The sequence below is a fragment of the Parasteatoda tepidariorum genome, chromosome 11 (assembly GCF_982258835.1).
Source record: "Parasteatoda tepidariorum strain Cologne lab strain chromosome 11, Ptep-v5.0, whole genome shotgun sequence".
Taxonomy (NCBI): Eukaryota; Metazoa; Arthropoda; class Arachnida; order Araneae; family Theridiidae; genus Parasteatoda; species Parasteatoda tepidariorum.
Window position 1 is genome coordinate 76,240,821 of NC_141765.1, and position 16,346 is coordinate 76,257,166.

General features: G+C 28.4%; 1 protein-coding gene across 6 annotated transcripts in view; it reads right to left on the reverse strand.

Moving 5' to 3' along the window:
• LOC107452153 (rho guanine nucleotide exchange factor 17) overlaps window positions 1-16,346 on the reverse strand; it is a 314,558-nt gene that overhangs the window by 149,992 nt on the left and 148,220 nt on the right. For all 6 annotated transcript variants that reach the window (XR_015430560.1, XM_087155432.1, XM_087155433.1 and 3 more), the window contains 2 exons: window positions 15,292-15,408; window positions 11,670-11,762 (listed from right to left, as the gene is read on the reverse strand). Coding sequence is in view for 5 of the 6 variants with exons in the window: in XM_087155432.1 (XP_087011558.1) it covers window positions 11,670-11,762; window positions 15,292-15,408 (210 nt within the window). In the remaining variant the exon portion in view is untranslated. The remainder of the gene's footprint in view (window positions 1-11,669; window positions 11,763-15,291; window positions 15,409-16,346) is intronic.

Below are 16,346 nucleotides of genomic sequence, written 5' to 3' on the forward strand. Positions count from 1 at the left end.
GCAGAGAGAATAGATATTGGAGTATGGATCAATAGGCAACTGTTCTCTTCACTGATGAATCACAGTTCAGCATAAACACCGATTCTTGCTGTATGTTCATATGGAGAGAATCAGGGACCCACTACCTTCCCTCCAATGTCCACAAAACCGACCATTATGGCAAAGCAGGGTTATTGGTCTGGGAAGGCATTATGTAGGGCCGCACACCTCTCCATGTCTTTGAAAGAGGCTCTGTGACTGGTGTGAGGTATAGGGATGAGGTCTTGGAGCCCTAAGTTTGCCTTTTCAGGAGTGCGTAGGCCCTGAGTTCATTTTAATTTCATATAACACTGCATCATAATGCAAGGCCATATAGAGCTCTTTTGATCAACGAGTTTCTAGAGAGTAAGGATATTCGTCGGAAGGATTGGCCAGCCAGATCTCCAGACCTCAACCCATGGGTGCAAGTTGGAAAAAAGGCAAAAACTGAAATTTTTTTGACTGAAATACCTAACATACACAATACCCCCTCGACATATGCAAACTATCTAAGAAAGCTTTACCATAATACATCAAGTTTAAATACTGTACAAAAAATATTTATTCATCTGTCTTTTGATAAAATAACAACAGGACATAAGAAAGTAGACCAATGACGTAGACCTAAAAAATATTTTTAAGGACAGAAAATTTTTTTCCAATTTCCGTCTTCGAGTCAGTCTTGTTTCCGTCCGCAGACATCTTCGAAAGACGGAAATCCGTCCTGGGGACGGAAGACTTGCACCCATACCTCAACCCTATAGAGCATGTTTGGGACGCTCTGAGGAGGGCAATTGCAACTAGCTACCCCTTGAGAACTATCCAGAGAATGAAAAAAGTGCTGCTGAATGAGAGGGACCAATTGCCACAGGAAATGATAAACTGTCACATTCGAAGTATGAAATCATGCTGCAAGGCCTGTGTGACCATGTAAAACCATTTTTTTTTGTTTATTCTGCAACAGCTGTTTCATAACTTCGACTCTAACGAGTGTTACGCGCGATTATGCATGTAGAATGTTTTTTGTTTTGTTTTGTATTGTATCAATGTATGTACATATCAAATTTCATTAAAATCGATCCTGTAATTCTACAGACAATCGACCAAGCCTGAAAATTCTCTTTATTTCCTACACCAGTGTACATTAAAGCTTCAGTTCTCTATTTCTTAAATGAAAAAAGTTCAAAATTGACAACAATTTAATAATTAATTCAAGTAAGATTTTCAATAGGACAATATAGATTCAGGATTTTTGAAAATGAAAATATTTCACATAACAGAAGAACAGCTTTTTAAAAATTGAGTAATGTTCTAAAAAGAACTGTTCTCTTCATAAATTAAAAGTCCAATTTGAACATAAACGGAGAAAATAATTTGGTTTCGAAAGTCAGAAAGTTATAGACATGTATACTAAGTAAAAGAGTGCTTCCTTAAGATGGACGTTTTTCGAAGTTCTAATTAGTAATCAAAGAGCCCAACTCTGTTAGGAAAATAGCCATTGACCAAGCACGTAGATTTAGTTTTTTCATGGGGAGTGTTTTGTGATTGAGGAATTTATTAACTAGATGTAATTTAATTAAACCAGTTACATACATACAAGTAAACTCATTTTGGTTTTGATAAAATAATCTAATACAGAAATTTTCACTATAAGCTTCATTTAAAACTAAGAATCACAACTAGTCATCTAAATGAGATCAAAATAAAGGCAAAACATAAACGTCGTTGATCGCTTCCCTTCGATTGGGAGATAAGCAAAATTCAAATAAAAATTTAATTAAAACAAAACCACCGCTATTGTCAAAAATTCACGTATAAAATATCAATAAAAATTCCTCTGCTCACCGCAAATTATAATGCGTTTAAGCAGCCAAAATAATATATAAAAAAATCAATTCTTTATAAACTAGAATATATGGGTAATTTTCAGAAAATATGACACATAGGAATTATTTAAAAATTTATTTAACCTTTTGGATTGGAATTCTATATTTTTTTTAAAAAAAATACTAGTTTATTAAGGTGACTCTGATTAATACCTTATAGAGAGCAATGTACAATAGTTAACAAGCATTTAGCAGTTTGCAATTATTCCTTGGCATTCAAGTGCCAGAAAAATTACAATTTGTAATTTTATAGCTTTTACTTCCATGTTCCATTTCTTTTTAGTTAGTCTTTGTGCTATTAATCACAAGACTTTATTAAACAGCTTAGATTGAATAATATAGTTTATATTAATAATTTAGAGAACGCAAGAAAATGACAATGTGTAAAATCATTCCAAAAATCTAATAATAATGGTGTTAAATAAACTTTACAAAAAATTTTCATTTTCTTCTATGATATCAGATTTCAATGGCAGTTACATTAAAGTGTCGCATTTAACGAAAATTACTCGTAGATATATAGTACATTCGCAGAAGTCGGTAAATGAATGTATCTTTTTACAAATTTTTCTTTTTGTTTATTTCAATAATATCCTGTTAAAATACGTTATTAAATAGAAGGTGCAAAACTTTAATAATGTAACAAAAAATTATTAATAAATACAAAAGATATACAGCACAGGAAAAAAAATTAGATACAAAGCCTCAAAATATTTCGTAAATAAATTGAATGAAAAAATCCGTGTTTCGTAAGGTTGCGGACTATCAAATTTGGATTTTGATGGAGTGGCCGCGGGCATTTCAACATTTAAAGAATTACTCATCAAACTAAATTAAATTTAAATGTCAGAGAAACAATTAATTCTTTTAAGTTTGTTACTTAATCAGTATAATTCATTATGTGTTTAAATGTTTTATACGTGCACACACACATAATATATATGTTATAGTTAAGCAGGGTTGAAATATATATATATTTCAACTCCTGTCTAAGCTTCACCATAGAATGGAATATAATTAATATTCTTACCATTCTCATCTTAAATTTTTGTATCAAGTACGACAATAATGACTTGATGATATTTTTTAAACGATAACGTTGCGTTAATCATACTCATTTTAACGAAACGTAAATGATAACGTAATTTTTTAAACGACGTTGACGATAAATCATAATTAAGGCGTTGGATACTTCAAGTCAAAGCATAAAATATCTTCAAACTCTTAGAATTAAAGTATTATTTTTAAGGTAGTTTACTCTTTTATTTAACTTGATTTCTTTTTTCATTCAGTGTCAGACTTAGTTTAGTGCAGCGTAATTATTGTTAATTTTATTTGCTTACACTATTTGCACAAAATTATGGTTAACAAATAAAAATTTTGAGATCATTTATGAAAAATTGAATGCAGTTGCAATGATAAATTTTTCATATCTGTTTTGTGATTCGTTTTTAAGTGATCGGAATTTCAATAAAATTTTCCTAAGTTAAACATAAAATTATTCATTTAAAACTAAAGAAAATCAGCATTAATTATAAAGAATTACTAAGCAATAACATACTCATGAAAGATAATATATATATATATATATATATATATATATATATATATATATATATATATATCTTCGCAAGGTCTATGCATATAATAGCTAAAGAAAAAGGGGTCTCGACTCTGCCATAAATATATTTGAAATTAAGTAGACAAAAAAAAAATCTATTTGAGCTGATTAAAATTATTCTTAGAAAGTACTGAATTGTTTTTTTAATTAACAATTTCAGTAATTTTTATGATAATTTAAAGGTTTGTTGACATTTGTTTTAATTTTATAAAGCTGTTATATATATCGCTACTTTTGATTCTGCAATGAAGTATTATCGTTTAAAATTTTTCAATACTATAAGTAACTTCCCTTGCAATAAGATCCCAAGAAGGGAAAGTTAGTAATAGAAAGTTTTTTTAATTTTCTAAAAAATAGTTAAACTTTAAGTTACACTTACACATTTATACTAAGATAGTTTAAATGATTAATTACTCTAAGCTATTCATTTCTGAATTTTTTTTGTTTTATCATAAAATTAAATATAACATAGATATTTCAATTCTGACTGAATTATAATAAATTTGTTTTAATTTTCAGTTTAAAATTTCAAAAATTAAGTCCGATTTCATAATCATAAAATAAGAACAAAAATTGTGAATTAAAAATAAAATTATGCATGAATAATCAAATTTACTAAATAAATCTATTTGTTGTACAGTTTAAATGTTACATATATGCGGAAATATAAAAACATTATAAATGTTACATATATGCGGAAAGATTGATTTAATACAAATATTTGCTTACCTCCAATATTTTTGATTCAAGTTCTTTATATAGCCAATGAAAGATCACATTTTATTTACAGAAACAGAATTACACAATACAAATTAAAAATTAACGGACGAAATTAACAAAAAAATTAATCAGAAAGAAAATATAAAACGAAATTTTAAATAAAATGCTACATTAAACAAAAGGAAAAATCTAAAACTTACAGCTTTTAGGATGAGTGTCTAAGACAAAGTTCCCAGACAGAATGACCGAAAAAATTGCCAAGGAAGTTTTTATGTCCTGAAAAGGTTAATATATATATGCAGTCCTAGAAAGCCAAGTTTGAGGCATGCAATTTATGACCGTAAATAGGATCTGTGTATAGCCGATATTTTAAAAAGTAGATGAGATAAGATAGAACCCATTGGAAGAACATTTTCCCTTAGAGTAATATGAGCTGGGCTGGCTACTTTTCTGAGGGAAGAAGTTTTGTGGGTGGTAAATCAAGAGGAAAGGGATGCTATCTTATTTAATCACTGAGTATGAGTTGTTCATTTACGTCGCACTAGAGCTGCACAATGGGCTATTGGCGACTGTCTGGGAAACATCCCTGAGGATGATCCGAAGACATGCCATCACAATTTTGATCCTCTGCAGAAGGGATGGCACCCCCGCTTCGGTAGCCCGACGACCTGCACGCGAAGTCGAGCACTTTACGGTAGAACAGTTTAACGAGGACCAATACCGCACACCCTCGGTCCCTACGCAGACTGTTCCAAGTGGTCACCCACCCGCACACTGACCGCAGTCAGTGATGCTTGACTTCGGTGATCTGCTGGGAACCGTGTCTTAACGATCAGTCCACTGCGGGACTATTTAATCACTGAAGATAAGCGTTTGTTGCTCTCTTGATGAATGGGTAGCAAAGAGGCAGCAGTGATTATTTTATTTCTGTTACAGACTAATAAAAGTCTCAAAATAAAATGTCATGGGAATTCTCCATTTTTTCCCAGTAAATAAAATATTTAAAAATTTTGTAAAATTAAGGAAAAATTATTTATAGTATTAAAAAAAAGAAACATTGCTCTGTACAATGGGGGGTGTTTGAACACCCTGAACAACCCCCTTACCAACGTCCCTGCCATTGACCAATATTCATTCATAGTGGCTTTTACAAATCCACGAAGCTAGGTGGACATTGGACTGTACTGGAATAGCTGCCTGTAGCAGAGGATTAAATCAACCATTCATAATTTGTTTATTTCAGGAACAATAGAGCCTGTTTATCTCTTGTGATCGCATGAAAATAAAACTAACTTCTTTTAAATATAAAACAATTATAAATAAATGATTCAAAAGTGAGAGATTTGAATAATGAAAAACCAAAGAAAAAATTAGTAAATTTATTTTTGATTTCTTTTGAATGTATTTCAAAATCATAAAACGTTGGAACTTATAAATTTTTTGTAAAATACATTAGTGTAGGCTTCGGCCTAACTGCTTCGCCTTCTACACGTGTTTATGTGTAAGTGCTATTAAGCCTCTTTCTGGCACTAGAGTTAGATTAACTAAACAGATTTATCAGTTATGACCTATGAGTCTGTAAATTTACCAAAATTTATAGGTCAAAATTTTCTAAAACAAATAAAAGACAAAATTTCCTGAAAACAAATTAAAATTTCCCCAGAGAAAACATGGAACGATTGCTAAAGTACCTTTTTCTGGCAAAATATCAAAAGTATTGGCATGTCAGCTTTTTTTTCTTGCTTTTAAAATTTATCATAATTTAAAGTATCTTTTATGCGCAAAATTCCGAGATTAGCCTTAAATAAAATAGATTTTGAGAAACAATTAACTTTTAAAACCAATGAGAGTTAGACTTAAAACATTTATCATGCTGTCTATGTAATCATATGCCAAATAAAAAGTTACTTTTTTGATAAAACAGTGTTTTCTTACCAAGATATTAATTTTTTGCAAATGAACTAAAGTTATATTTGAAGATCTAAAAAAGTTAATCAACACTTTGCGTAACTCTGATGTACATTTGGATGGAATAAAAATTTAAACATAACGTAGCTTAATAATGCTACCATATCAACACAGAAAACTTTCAGCAGTTAATGTTAATTCAGTTTCAGTGGATGGTGTTTACAATAGAAATGTAAACAATAACTATCTCGAGCTCGGCACCTACTCTAGTTCCGGTTAAAAAGTTTGCAGCTGCTTACTACATGTTATTCTGATAGGCGATGTTTTCAAACGGATAATTTTGTTTTCAATAAAAGAAATAAATTAGATAATTTCTGAGCTCAAATCTGCCGTATTTCATAAGATATTAATGTTATTATGTAATTCTGGGGAGTTTGGAGTGAAAATTTGTTTTAGTTATTTTGTTATTTATTATTAAAAAAGGTGACATGGTTGCTAGATTTTGAACAACTCGCTTTTTTGGCCTTCTTGATTTGGCCTCTTTCCATTTGCTTATTACTGTTTGTTCGTGTTGCAAGCTGTGCACCATATTACGTTAGTGTTAAAACTTTTAGTATCGTAAACACAAGTATTGTTAGCATTGTAAACACAAGTAATAAATAATCAAATACATTGTTTGCAAGAATCTCAAAACACAATGATGCCAAATGGCTTATCTGAAACAATTCTAGTAATAGCAATAACTAAGTACATTAAAAACGTTATCTATTTTATTCAATCAATAACTAAAAGTTAAAAACACTCAAAATTTTAATTATGCAAAGTTTTACATAATGACAGCCTCTATATATAATTTTAATTTCTTATACATTTCTTATACACACATAATATATATATTATAGTTAAGCAGGGCTGAAATATATATATATTTCAACCCCTGTCTAAGCTTCACCATAGAATGGAATACAATTAATATTCTTACCATTCTGATCTTAAATTTTTGTATCATGTACAACAATAATGACTTGATGATATATTTTAAAGCAATTTCTACTTAAATTTTATTTTTTAAAGAGAAATAGATGTTACCCTTACATTTTTAATAATCTTAAAACATTTTGCTAAACAAAGATTTTTTTTCATTAGTTTGTGTTGACGATAAATCATAATTAAGGCGTTGGATACTTCAAGTCAAAGCATAAAATATTTTCAAACTCTTAGAATTAAAGTATTATTTTTAAGGTGGTTTACTCTTTTATTTAACTTGATTTCTTTTTTTATTCAGTGTCAGACTTAGTTTAGTGCAGCGTAATTATTGTTAATTTTATTTGCTTACACTGTTTACACAAGATTATGGTTAGCAAATAAAAATTTTGAGATCATTTATGAAAAATTGAATGCAGTTGCAATGATAAATTTTTCATATCTGTTTTGTTATTCGTTAAGTGATCTGAATTTCAATAAAATTTTCCTAAGTTAAACATAAAATTATTCATTTAAAATTAAAGAAAACCAGCATTCATTATAAAGAATTACTAAGCAATAACGTACTCATGATATATATATATATATATATATATATATATATATATATATATATATATATATATATATATATATATATATACATATATATATATATATATATATATATATATATATATATATATATTTTTTTTTTTTTTTCGTAATAATAAATTTAACGTAATTCGTAAATTTTCCGTATAATTAAGATTGTTACAACATTTACGAATTAAGTTAAATTTATTATTACGAAAAATTTATAATTATGAAAAATATATTATTACGAAAGATTTATTATTGGTTAATAATTTTTTTCATTACAGGTTAGAAACTCTTCGATACTATTCTGATATTTTGTAATTTAAACTGATATTATTTAATAAGTGGGTGTAAAGGTTTCCTGTTAATCTGTTGTGTTAGGGTAAAATATTCATTATTTACTAAATTTCAGTTGGCGTATATTTTTTTTAAAGATTTCTTCACAAGGTTTATGCATATAATAGCTAAAGAAAAAGGGGTCTCGACTCTGCCATAAATATATTTGAAATTAAGTAGACAAAAAAAAATCTATTTGAGCTGATTTAAATCATTCTTAGAAAGTACTGAATTGTTTTTTTAATTAACAATTTCAGTAATTTTTATGATAATTTAAAGGTTTGTTGACATTTGTTTTAATTTTATAAAGCTGTTATATATATCGCTACTTTTGATTATGCAATGAAGTATTATCGTTTAAAATTTTTCAATATTATAAGTAACTTCCCTTGCAATAAGATCCCAATGAAGGGAAAGCTAGTAATAGAAAGTTTTTTTAATTTTCTAAAAAATAGTTAAACTTTAAGTTACACTTACACATTTATACTAAGATAGTTTAAATGATTAATTACTCTAAGCTATTCATTTATGAAATTTTTGTGTTTTATTATAAAATTAAATGTAACATAGATATTTCAATTCTGACTGAATTATAATAAATTTGTCTTAATTTTCAGTTTAAAATTTCAAAAATTTTTAAGTCCGATTTCATAATCATAAAGTAAGAAAAAAAAATTGTGAATTAAAAATAAAATTATGCATGAATAATCAAATTTACTAAATAAATCTATTTGTTGTACAGTTTAAATGTTACATATATGCGGAAATATAAAAACATTATAAATGTTACATATATGCGGAAAGATTGATTTAATACAAATATTTGCTTACCTCCAATATTTTTGATGCAAATTTTTTATATAGCCAATGAAAGATCACATTTTATTTACAGAAACAGAATTACACAATACAAATTAAAAATTAATGGACGAAATTAACAAGTAAAAATTAATCAGAAAGAAAATATAAAACGAAATTTTAAATAAAATGCTACATTAAACAAAAGGAAAAATCTAAAACTTAGAGCTTTTAGGATAAGTGTCTAAGACAAAGTTCTGAGACAGAATGACCGAAAAAATTGCCAAGGAAGTTTTTATGTCCTGAAAAGGTTAACATATCAGTCCTAGTTAAAAGGCAGTCCTAGAAATCCAAGAGAATTCTTTGTTTGAGGCATGCATTTTATGACCGTAAATAGGATCTGTGTATAGCCAATATTTTAAAAAGTGGATGAGATAAGATAGAACCCATTGAAAGAACATTTTCCCTTAGAGTAATATGAGATGGGCTGGCTACTTTTCTGAGGGGAGAAGTTTTGTGGGTGGTAAATCAAGAGGAAAGGGATGCTATCTAATTTAATCACTGAAGATAAGCGTTTGTTGCTCTCTTGATGAATGGGTAGCAAAGAGGCAGCAGTGATTATTTTATTTCTGTCACAGACTAATAAAAGCCTCAAAATAAAATGTCATGGGAATTTTCCATTTTTTCCCCAGTAAATAAAATATTTAAAAATTTTGTAAAATTAAGGAAAAATTATTTATAGTATTAAAAAAAAAGAAACATTGCTCTGTACAATGGGGGGTGTTTGAACACCCTGAACAACCCCCTTACCAACGTCCCTGCCATTGACCAATATTCATTCATAGTGGCTTTTACAAATCCACGAAGCTAGGTGGACATTGGACTGTACTGGAATAGCTGCCTGTAGCAGAGGATTAAATCAACCATTCATAATTTGTTTATTTCAGGAACAATAGAGCCTGTTTATCTCTTGTGATCGCATGAAAATAAAACTAACTTCTTTTAAATATAAAACAATTATAAATAAATGATTCAAAAGTGAGAGATTTGAATAATGAAAAACCAAAGAAAAAATTAGTAAATTTATTTTTGATTTCTTTTAAATGTATTTCAAAATCATAAAACGTTGGAACTTATAAATTTTTTGTAAAATACATTAGTGTAGGCTTCGGCCTAACTGCTTCGCCTTCTACACGTGTTTATGTGTAAGTGCTATTAAGCCTCTTTCTGGCACTAGAGTTAGATTAACTAAACAGATTTATCAGTTATGACCTATGAGTCTGTAAATTTACCAAAATTTATAGGTCAAAATTTTCTAAAACAAATAAAAGACAAAATTTCCTGAAAACAAATTAAAATTTCCCCAGAGAAAACATGGAACGATTGCTAAAGTACCTTTTTCTGGCAAAATATCAAAAGTATTGGCATGTCAGCTTTTTTTTCTTGCTTTTAAAATTTATCATAATTTAAAGTATCTTTTATGCGCAAAATTCCGAGATTAGCCTTAAATAAAATAGATTTTGAGAAACAATTAACTTTTAAAACCAATGAGAGTTAGACTTAAAACATTTATCATGCTGTCTATGTAATCATATGCCAAATAAAAAGTTACTTTTTTGATAAAACAGTGTTTTCTTACCAAGATATTAATTTTTTGCAAATGAACTAAAGTTATATTTGAAGATCTAAAAAAGTTAATCAACACTTTGCGTAACTCTGATGTACATTTGGATGGAATAAAAATTTAAACATAACGTAGCTTAATAATGCTACCATATCAACACAGAAAACTTTCAGCAGTTAATGTTAATTCAGTTTCAGTGGATGGTGTTTACAATAGAAATGTAAACAATAACTATCTCGAGCTCGGCACCTACTCTAGTTCCGGTTAAAAAGTTTGCAGCTGCTTACTACATGTTATTCTGATAGGCGATGTTTTCAAACGGATAATTTTGTTTTCAATAAAAGAAATAAATTAGATAATTTCTGAGCTCAAATCTGCCGTATTTCATAAGATATTAATGTTATTATGTAATTCTGGGGAGTTTGGAGTGAAAATTTGTTTTAGTTATTTTGTTATTTATTATTAAAAAAGGTGACATGGTTGCTAGATTTTGAACAACTCGCTTTTTTGGCCTTCTTGATTTGGCCTCTTTCCATTTGCTTATTACTGTTTGTTCGTGTTGCAAGCTGTGCACCATATTACGTTAGTGTTAAAACTTTTAGTATCGTAAACACAAGTATTGTTAGCATTGTAAACACAAGTAATAAATAATCAAATACATTGTTTGCAAGAATCTCAAAACACAATGATGCCAAATGGCTTATCTGAAACAATTCTAGTAATAGCAATAACTAAGTACATTAAAAACGTTATCTATTTTATTCAATCAATAACTAAAAGTTAAAAACACTCAAAATTTTAATTATGCAAAGTTTTACATAATGACAGCCTCTATATATAATTTTAATTTCTTATAAAAATTTTTTTTGGAGGCTGTAGATTGAAAATCATAGATGTTTATAAACTCAGAACAATTATATTGAGGTCAATAATGAAAATAATCTGGCATCAGTTTATTTGAGGATAAAGCTTGCTCTTACCAAAAACATATGCATTTAAGTTTCAAAAACAAAATGGTTTTTGATGATCTGTTCAAATTTACTCTTAACTTCGGTAATGGTTGATAAGAGTAAGAAAATATTTCCTTTTTTTAAAAAACTTTTTTGAGACACCTTGTATGCAGTATTTTTTACAAAGGTTCTAAACTCTATTTTAGAATACTTTTATTAGTAAAATACATTTATTAGTTAAATACCTTTAAAAGTAATTCATAGCGGGGAATCCGTTGAACTGGCATTATGAGAAGAGCATCCAGAGCAAGCTTTCCCTTATGTTCTCGAGACATATGCTAGAAACACAAACTAAGTTAAAATGATGCAAAAAGAAATTATTTAGAATTAAAAAGAATGGATCTGGACAAATATAGAATTTGAAAAACAATAAAGCTTTTGTTTTTGTTTATTACAAATATATATATACAGTCAAATCCCGCTGTAGTGAACACGGTTTAAAGAGAACTCCCGAATATAGTGAACGAAATGTTCAGTCTTGTGCCTTGCTATACACATATAATTTTATTTTTTGTGGATATAGTGAGATAAAAAAGTGAGGAAGTTGGATATAATGAACTTCTTTCTGTCTTCGACTGATTTTTTTTCCTAATAATTTTGAAATTTCTACTTCAAAATAAATAAATATACCGATTCTTAAAACCATCTATAGAGGGGAATGCAGCGATAAGCATTTTTTCTTGTTTGCTTCTTTTATCTCACTTTCCCATCCCTAAACAAATCAAGCAGATGTTTCCAACCCAGGCAGATGATGCACCTGTAAGGTGTCAGTGGGATCAATATGCATTTTCTGTCAGAGGGAATGAGTAATTATTCATTATTGGTCAAAGGGTTGGACACTAATATGTGTTGATAAGGCACTCATTTCAACTCCTTTTTGATCTCAGTTCAGTTAAAAAAAATCCTGCAAGCAAGTTTAATATGGAATAGTAAATATGATAGTTACAACTCTCAAATTTAACTATAGCGAGCAGTAAAACGCTCTCCATTGATGACAAAAAGGGCATAATCAGAAAAATTAAAAATGGATGTAATCAAGCTGATATTTGCAGGGAATATAAACTATCCAATTCTGCAGTTTGTAACGTATGGAAAAATAGGCAATTAATAATTTCTGCTCATGAAAAAAATTTGGATGGCAGAAAAAAGTTGAGAAAAGCAGATCACAAAGGATGTCGAAGAAGGATTACTGAAGTAGTTCACCAATTGAAGAAGCCGCAAATTTCCAGTAACTGGACAAAGGTCAATGAATTTGCTATGCGATTTTATGAGACTACTTTTATGTGCTTGAATGGCTGATTAGACACTTTTAAAAAGTAGAATATCAAAAATTTAGGAAAAATTACCTGAGAGTTAGAAAGTGTTTCCATATCTGATGTTGAGGATTGCTCAACAGCTAAAGATTACTAAATTTTTTTTGTACGCACAATGAACAGTAATGAAAAATAACACATTTTTTGCTACTACATAATATTTTTCAGTCATTTACTTGAATCATGTGAAATAAAAGGGGGGAGTTTAGGAACCATTAGTTAAATTGCCTGTGTAACGGATATAGTGAACTCCTGGATATAGTAACCCTAAATTTCGGTCCCTTGAAGGTCGACTATATAAACTATATATATATATATATATATATATATATATATATATATATATATATATATATATATATATATATGTATATATATATATATGTATATAAATATATATATAAATATATATATATATATATATATATATATATGTATATAAATATATATATAAATATATATATATATATATATATATATATATATATACATATATATACATATATATATATATATATATATATATATATATATATATATATATATATATATACATATATATATATATATATATATATATATATATATATATATATATATATATATATATATATATATATATACATATATATATATATAGCACAATAAATAAATACAAAAAGGACAAAGAGAAAAACGAGGAATAAGAAAATCAATAAGTTTTATTTACTGTGCATAAGCTGCAAGTTTATAGAACATATGAAATAAGTTCAAAATGTAAGAAAACATGGAAAAAATTAGAGAATAATGCAGAAAGAAAAGTTAATGAAAATGCAGAAAAATAAAAATAATTTATTACATCTTTTTTCCAGATTTTTATGATTATTATTATTTTTATTTGAAAAAAAAATGTCTTCTCTTTTTCCATTATTCTGTAATTTTTTCCATGTTTTCTCTACATTTTGAACTTATATATATATAAATTTGTATAATTTTTCCTGGAATTCAATTAAAGCACTATCAATATTTTCTCCTTCACCAGTAATACATCTTGAAGCAGGGCCGTAGCCAGGATATTTTTTCGGGGGGGATATGGTAAGAAGCAAGGACAGTTTCAGGCATGCAAAGTAAGGGAAAAACATTGTAACAAATATTGTTTATTTCTGTTGTTTGCAAAAGTTAAACAAGTAATTAAAAAATATTACATAATTATTTTTCTATTAATATTACATAATAATTATAATCAATTTGTAAACAAAATAAAGTTTACAAAGACATGCGACGGGGATTTGAAGAAAAATTTTCGATTGCTTTTTCAGGACAAACCGGAATATCCCAAAATATGCCTAATAAAGTTAGCCCTGTTAGACTTTCTTCTTTAGTAGCATTTTTTGTTGCTGTTTTTATGCGTTTAAGAGTAGAAAAAGTTCTTTCTGCAGTTGCTGTGGTGATTGGCAACATAGCCAATATTGATAACAAGCAATAAATGTTTGGGAAAAAGATACTGTCACATTCTTCCATTGCTGAAAGTGCCTTATCTGGTCTACTAAGGGGTTCACACAGGTTCCACTTTGATGCACATACTTCCATTTCTCCCATGAGGTTTTCGATATCAATGTCAATGAAATCTGCGTAGATTCGGAGATTGCAAAAATTAATATGCTGAAAAACAATTGATTTCGGGGGAGGAGTCTAACCGAAGGAAAGATGAGACACAAGGTCAAGTGAAGATGATGCACTAGCGAAGGTGGTGTAGTGGGAAAGGGTTTGATTCAACAGTTTTTGTTTTTCTTTTTATTGAGAGGCTCAAAGAAAGACTAAAAAGTTTGAATCCCAGAATTTCGGGGGGGGGGGGGGTTGTCCCAACGGTCCCCCCTGGCTACGGGCCTGTCTTGAAGAATTAGACAAACAGTTCAAATTATACCTAAGTTTGTTAAAGAAGTGAGTTTCAACAAACAGTATATGGTCATCAGGTACTTTTGGATTTTTTTTTTTTAAATTTTTCTTTCAAAGCACTCTAGAAATGACTAATTGGTTGGTCATTAAATTTAAGATCATGAACTTACACTTTTTTTAATACAGGTTCACTCATAAGGTGGTACAGCAAACAAGTAAAAAACAACGAAAATATATATTACGGCCAAATTGGTAATGCCAAAATTGCATTTAGAAACTGGTGAGATAACCAGAAACAAATGAAGCAAAACAAAATACATGAATAGATTTTTAAATTTGGATCAATGACTGACCAATTTCCTTGTAGTAAATTTTGATTTGCAGTCAAATTTTTCAACAGATATTTCGTTAACAATATCCACAAATAAGCAAATTAAGTTAAATTCAGATAAAAATAATTAAAATCAACAAAATTTTCTCAATTAAGTTCTTGCATCAAGAAATGGAGGTGCAGCAAATAAAAAAGTTGCACCTGAAATTTACAGAGTGAAAAGGACAAATATTCTAGTAAAACAATTTAGAATATTGAACTGTTTTAAAATCATACATAAAATATTACCTCCAAAAACCTGGCAAATGCTGGTTTAGCCAGAGTTGTTACTTTGGTAGCTTCTTTAGCACATTTCCAGTTGTTAATAAACGATGTGTAGGTGTCTATAACTTGTTGTTTTGTAAACTAAACAATAAATAAAAAATCATAAAAGAATATAGCTATGTCTAACAATTTCAGTTCAAAATGCTACATTGAAATAACTCATTATTTATAAAATGCAATATTTTGCATTATATGGAAAAAATGGGGAAGAGCTTTTTTCCTTCATAATATTTTTTTTCAGATGCCTTGAATTTTTTAATAGCATTTTTACATTTTTCTTAATGAACATTAATTACATTTTAAAAAACAGAAGAAAAAACACATAGTCAGGGGACTGTTCAGACATTTAGTGAAAGGTCCTGTTTTAGTAAAATTGTGAAAAAACTATTCATAATTTGTGAATATAAAAAAAGCCTTAAGTCACATTCTTTAAACCAGGGTCCTGCTCTTGTGAATTTGTGCAAATAGGGTCCTGTTATTGCAAAAATTGCTAAAACCTTTGCAAGAAGTTTTTAAATTGTAAATAGATACAAGATGCAGCTCAACAATTGCTGCTACTAAATTAGAGATGCAACATACAAATATTTGGTGGTTTGGCTATACTGCTCAACACAGAATATTCATTTCGGGCGAATAATGGAAATAAAATCACTCACACTTTTAATAATTTCAATTGACATATTTTAAATAACACAACTTAGTAACGTATCACTTTTAAAGTGTTATGCATTAAGTAAACTTAAAACAATTCTTAAATTTATAATATTCTTTTTTAAAAATTGCCAGAAAATAATTTCTATTTACATAATATTATATTAATTAATTTTATGAATAAATATAAATTGATCAATTATTTATTTACAAAAAAATTATAATTTAATATTAATAAGAATGCGCACACAATGTTTGTAAAAGTAGAAATATTTTCTTAGAATACTACATTTGGAATTTAAACTTAGGGAAATTTAGTTTGTCTGGAACCGTCTTTCTTCCCCTTCCAACTCCCGGGAAGGGTTTAT